Here is a 6000-nt window from a genome sequence, read left to right as displayed (position 1 = left end):
GGGACAGGAGGCCCAGGGAAAAGGAAAGGAGGGGGAAAAACCCAGTGGGTGGGCAAGGGGTATAGACAGAGGGAGAAAAAGGAGAGGGAGAGAGAAAGAATGTGTGTGTATATAAGTAAATAACAGATGGGGTACGAGGGGGAGGTGGGGCATTAGCGGAAGTTAGAGAAGTCACCTTATATTCCGTCTGGGTAGCCTCCAACCTGATGGCACGAACATTGACTTCTCCCGTCCCATGATCCTCTTATATCCCTTTTGCCAATCACCTGTACAGCTCTTGGCTCCATCCCTCCCCCTCCTGTCTTCTCCTATCATTTTTGATCTCCCCCTCCCCCTCCCACTTTCAAATCTCTTACTAGCTCTTCCTTCAGTTAGTCCTGACGAAGGGTCTCGGCCCGAAACGTCGACTGTACCTCTTCCCAGAGATGCTGCCTGGCCTGCTGCGTTCACCAGCAACTTTGATGTGTGTTGCGTTTTTGAGTGGGTTTGTTTCAAGTCTAATGAGGAAGGCAGCACTACTGCACCTGGTCCTAGGCCAGGACAGGTGGACAAAGTGTAATATCAGAAACAACAAAAACATCATAAAGTTTAGAATAGTTCTGACAAAATATTGAAGGACCAATTTCAGAGATAGAAACAGATCTAGGCCATGCAAACTGGTTATTATGTCTTGCCAGGAAGATGAATGATCAAAGGCCTTTAAAGGAGATACAACAGCTTTCGCCGTTTTACATTTCAGTGATTGGAGAAGAGTAGGTAAACTGAACTCAGAGCTATGTGGATGACCAAAAAGATTGTTAGCATTAAAAAGGTAACTGTCTGATTGTTGGTGAGAAAGGATCAGGCTGGTCAAAGAAAGGTCAGAGAGGAAGTAAAACTGGAACAAAAAAGCAAAGAGAAGGCTTGAGAAATGATGAATGCCAAGCACAAAAGGAATCCAAAAATATTTTATAGGCATGTGAATAGAAGAAATATTTAAGGAGAGAGGTGGGGCTGACCAGTGATCAAAAATGGAGAGTGAATCTGACCTTAGAGAATAGATAGAAAGTTAAGTGACAGAACTAGAGATTAGAAGTGAGATTTTTTTTAGATTAGAGTGAATTATATAATGGTATTCCCCAGGTTTCTACCTTTCTCAATATGTATTAATAATTTGGATTATGGAGTGAGGAAGAGGAAGAGGAACTAGTCAGATTGATCTTATGTCAGAACCAGTTTGAACATAATGGTCCAGTTGGCCACCTCTGCACTGTAACCATCCTTTCATTCTCTGATATCTGTCAGGTAAGGAAATTTGGCATTCCCCAATAACCCTCACCAACATTTTTGGAAAGCATCAAGTTGGATAAGTCGCCGGGACCAGATGAGATGTACCCCCAGGCTACTGTGGGAGGCGAGGGAGGAGATTGCTGAGCCTCTGGCGATGATCTTTGCATCATCATTGGGGACGGGAGAGGTTTCGGAGGATTGGAGGGTTGCGGATGTTGTTCCTTAATTCAAGAAAGGGAGTAGAGATAGCCCAGGAAATTATGGGCCTGTGAGTCTTACTTCAATGGTTGGTAAGTTGATGGAGAAGATCCTGAGAGGCAGGATTTATGAACATTTGGAGAGGTATAACATGATTAGGAATAGTCAGCATGGCTTTGTCAAGGGCAGGTCGTGCCTTACGAGCCTGATTGAAATTTTTGAGGATGTAACTAAACATATTGAAGGAAGAGGAGTAGATGTAGTGTATATGGATTTCAGTGAGACATTTGATAAGGTACCCTAGGCAAGGCTTATTGAGAAAGTGAGGAGGCATGGGATAGAAGGGGACATAGCTTTGTGGATCCAGAACTGACTTGCCCACAGGAGGCAAAGAGTGGTTGTATTTGGGTCATTTTCTGCATGGAGGTCGGTGACCAGTAGTGTGCCTCAGCGATCTGTTCTGGGACTCTTACTCTTTATAATTTTTATAAATGACCTGGATGAGGAAGTGGAGGGATGGGTCAGTAAGTTTGCTGATGACACAAAGGTTGGGGGTGTTGTGGATAGTGTGAAGTGCTGTCAGAGGTTACAGTGGGACATTGATAGGATGCAAAACTGGGCTGAGAAGTGGCAGATGGAGTTCAACCCAGATAAGTGTGAAGTGGTTCATTTTGGTAGGTCAAATATGATGGCAGAATATAGTATTAATGGTAAGACTCTTGGCAGTGTGGAGGATCAGAGGGATCTTGGGGTCCGAGTCCATAGGACGCTCAAAGCAGCTGCGCAGGTTGACTCTGTGGTTAAGAAGGCATACGATGTATTAGCTTTCAATTGAATTTAGGTGCCGAGAGGTAATGTTGCAGCTATATAGGTCCCTGGTCAGACCCCACTTGGAGTACTGTGCTCAGTTCCGGTCACCTCACTACAGGAAGGATGTGGAAGCCATAGAAAGGGTGGAGAGGAGATTTACAAGGATGTTGCCTGGATTGGGGAGCATGCCTTATGAAAAACAGGTTGAGCGAACTCGACCTTTTCTCCTTGGAGCGACGGTGGATGAGAGGTGACCTGATAGAGTTGTATAAGATGATGAGAGGCATTGATCATGTGGATAGTCAAAGGCTTTTTCCCAGGGCTGAAATGGTTGCCACAAGAGGACACAGGTTTAAGGTACCGGGGAGTAGATACAGGGGAGATGTCAGGGGTAAGTTTTTTACTCAGAGAGTGGTGAGTGCGTGGAATGGACTGCCAGCAATGGTGGTGGAGGCCGATACAATAGGGTCTTTTAAGAGACTTTTGGATAGGTACATGGAGGTTAGAAAAATAGAGGGCTGTGGGTAAGCCTAGTAATTTCTGAGGTAGGGACATGTTCGGCACAACTTTGTGGACCGAAGGGCCTGTATTGTGCTGTAGGTTTTCTATGTTTCTATATTTCTAACATTTACAAAGAAAGCATCACATCTTGGCATGTCAACTGCTATGCCCAAGACCTCAAGAGGTTGCAGGCTGTTGTGAATACAGCCCAGTCTATCATAAGAAAGCCATCCTCCCTCCTGCTGTATCTGTCTACACTTTGTGCTGCCTGGAGAAAGCAAACAAGTTAATCAAAGACTCCTTCCACTTGTTCATTCTCTCACTTGTGAATGTTTATCATGAGGGTCAAGAGGAGCCTTAATACTTCCATTATAAGGTTCTTGGACAGATCTCTTATACAACAAAGAGGAACTCTTGATCTCTCAATCTACCTTGTCATAGTCATTGCATTTTATTTGTCTACCTGCACTGCACTTTCTACAATACAGTGAAACTGCAGTACTATATTCTAAATTCTGTAATTTTTTATTTTGTATCATTGTATTTATTTTTGCAATGATCTGTCTGGATGGCTTTCAGAACAAAACTTTTCACTGCGTCTCAGTACATGTGACAATAATAATACAATTACCAAATACCTTCATCTTGATAGTTGTCCTCAAGTAGTTCCTCTTGCCCGTTTAATCCCCTAACAGTTACATTACAAAACATCTCTGTCACTTTAACACGGGGGTTCCCAATCTTATTTTTTTATGCCATGGACCCCTACCGTTAACCAAGAGTTCAGTGGACCCCAGGTTGCAAACTATTGGTTTAATAGTTGCCAGTCACTTTGGAAGATTAATTTTCAATATGTAATAATGATGGTGACTTGTCATTTTCCCCTAGTTTTTGCTAATTTTGTTCTCAGTAAATATTTCAGAGTTTTCTTTTAAACTATTAAAAAGTTGGGCAAAGGTAGTAAACAAATATGTTTTAAATTGCAGAGAAGAATACAGAAAATAAAATGAATTTTTAAGTTTGGGTGGAGACCAAGGGAGACTGAATGACACAAGAAGTATTGGTGCTGGCTGAGAGGGGGTAGTAAAGATGTGTTAATTACAGATAACCTGTCTTGAATAATTGAAAGTGGAATGAAACTAAGAAGGAATGGATCTAGTACATCATATTTTATTTCAAGCGGTCCTTTGGGAAAAGATGCTCATATATGCAAACAGCCAATGCTTTGCCACAAAATTTGTAGTTAAAAAGATATTTAAGAAAATGAAGTTCAGGTTACTTGGTATATTAGAATTCTGTAAATAGGCAAAATTAAATGCATAAATTAACAAGCTCACACTTGAAAAAATGGGGAGGAACTAATTTTCCAACTGGACTGAAAATCATATGAAGCTTGCATCCAAATCAAAAAGAAAGAGCTTCTGCTCTGTGAGGTTGCAGGGAATGGAGGAGTGAGCTTGACTTACTCTCTTTCTTTACTTATTCAGCTTTTCATAAGTATATATCTGGGTTGACTGGGACAGGTGAGTGCATGTGGGGAGAGGTTTGGAAAATTGGGATAACGAGTAGTTGGCAGTTTGAAAGGTTCATGATGACTGTGCAAATGTTGTTCCTCTGATGATTCTGAAGAAGATGACTCTTTCCTCCTGGACTGTTTCCTCATTATTGATTGCTTCATCCTCTGATGTTTGGATCTAAAAACCGATCTCTTGTATTTGGGTGTGAATATCTGTTTTTCATCTTCATAGTTGTCCTCAAGTGGCTTGTTGTGCCCACTTAATCCCTCGACTGTTACACCCTGCAGTAATATTAACATCCATTTCAACATTAGCCATTAACACAAGAGATTCTGCAGATGCTGGATATCCCAGAGTAATACCTACAAAATACTGGAGGAACTCAGCAGGACAGGCAAAACCTATGGAGAGAAGTGAAGAGTCAATGTTTCACTGATTAAGGGAAAATCCAAAACGTCATCTGTTTATTCCTCTTCATAGATGTGGCCTGACCTGCTGGGTCCCTCCACCATTTTGTGTCTATTTAATTTTAACCAGTTATTTTGGAAGATACATTTTCAACATGTAACAATAAAGTGACTTGTCATTTTTCATTTGCTGCTTATTGAACTGCTGAACTCCTTCAGGTGAAGGTACAACGTTATACTGTTAGGGAATTCAAGGATGTGAACACACAGATGATGAGAGACAGCATGTCTATCTGTTCGAATACCACCCGGTGTTTCATTTTAAAATACGTTACCCATAAATTCCACCCATTCAGATCATTAAAATTGTCTTTAAAACTGCAAAGAATATTCATCCCATCCCATTGATCATTTTGAAAAAATGATAAACCAATAGCTGTTCAAGTAAGAACCTGTCTGTTACTTCCAAGGCCCAAGAGTTAAGCACCTTTGATTCGGCAAGGGATGGTCTATTCTTTGGAAATAAAATAATTTATTGGTTGTAGACAATGGTGTGAAGTTCTGAAAGAAAAAATCTTCTAGAAATCTCTGAAAAAGAATTGTTTACCTAAATTTCCTTCTTACAACAGTGACCTTATTTCAAAAGTATTAAATAGCTATGAATAATGTGGGGGCAACTTGACTGGATCAGAAATGGTACTATACAAATGAAAATCTATTTTTATTCTCAAAACTACTGTCTGTGCATCATAAAGCACACAACCAAATGCAATATTTAGTCATCTTGTTTTTAGCCAATACATGTTCCAATTGAGAAGCCCCAATCTAGTTCTTGGTTCCATTTTACAAGCAAGCTGTTAGCATTCAGGCCTTAACAAGCCAGAGGTCAAATGCCAAGCAGTTTGACTCATCTGAGGAGGAAAGGTTGACTGAAAAATGATTGCAAGGGCTATGATGTCAGAGTAAGTTCTGAAAGATTTTCCAAGATGCGCATGGGGATACCCTTTGCATTGATCATTTCCTAATTTTATATGGAAGTTAGTTTCTTAATATAAAAATGCAAAGACCATTATTCCTAATTCTGATAAGAGTAGTTGTTTTATTTTTACTTGACCAATCCGCAACTCTTCATTAGACTTTGAAAATTGTTCCCTGAACTGTTTTCATTCTCATTTCAACCTGGAAATTGGGCACAGGCATCAATATATAGTATTACAAGAAAAATATCGGATTATCTTTTCATAAAACTGAACTGTTCTTGCAAACCAACGAATAATATTTTAACAATTATGGGACAA

General features: G+C 40.4%; 1 protein-coding gene across 2 annotated transcripts in view; it reads right to left on the bottom strand.

Moving 5' to 3' along the window:
* Positions 1-440: 440 nt before the first annotated feature.
* The window catches only part of LOC134344753 (fetuin-B-like), a 32813-nt gene continuing 27253 nt past the window's right edge, over positions 441-6000 (bottom strand). For both annotated transcript variants that reach the window (XM_063044839.1, XM_063044840.1), the window contains exon 8: positions 441-4576. In XM_063044839.1, the coding sequence (XP_062900909.1) occupies positions 4262-4576 (315 nt within the window). In that variant the 3' untranslated portion in view covers positions 441-4261. The remainder of the gene's footprint in view (positions 4577-6000) is intronic.

The sequence above is a fragment of the Mobula hypostoma genome, chromosome 4, assembly GCF_963921235.1.
Source record: "Mobula hypostoma chromosome 4, sMobHyp1.1, whole genome shotgun sequence".
Classification (NCBI taxonomy): domain Eukaryota; kingdom Metazoa; phylum Chordata; class Chondrichthyes; order Myliobatiformes; family Myliobatidae; genus Mobula; species Mobula hypostoma.
The sequence above is the reverse complement of the archived record's forward strand: the minus strand, read 5'-3'. Positions and strand labels throughout refer to the sequence as shown.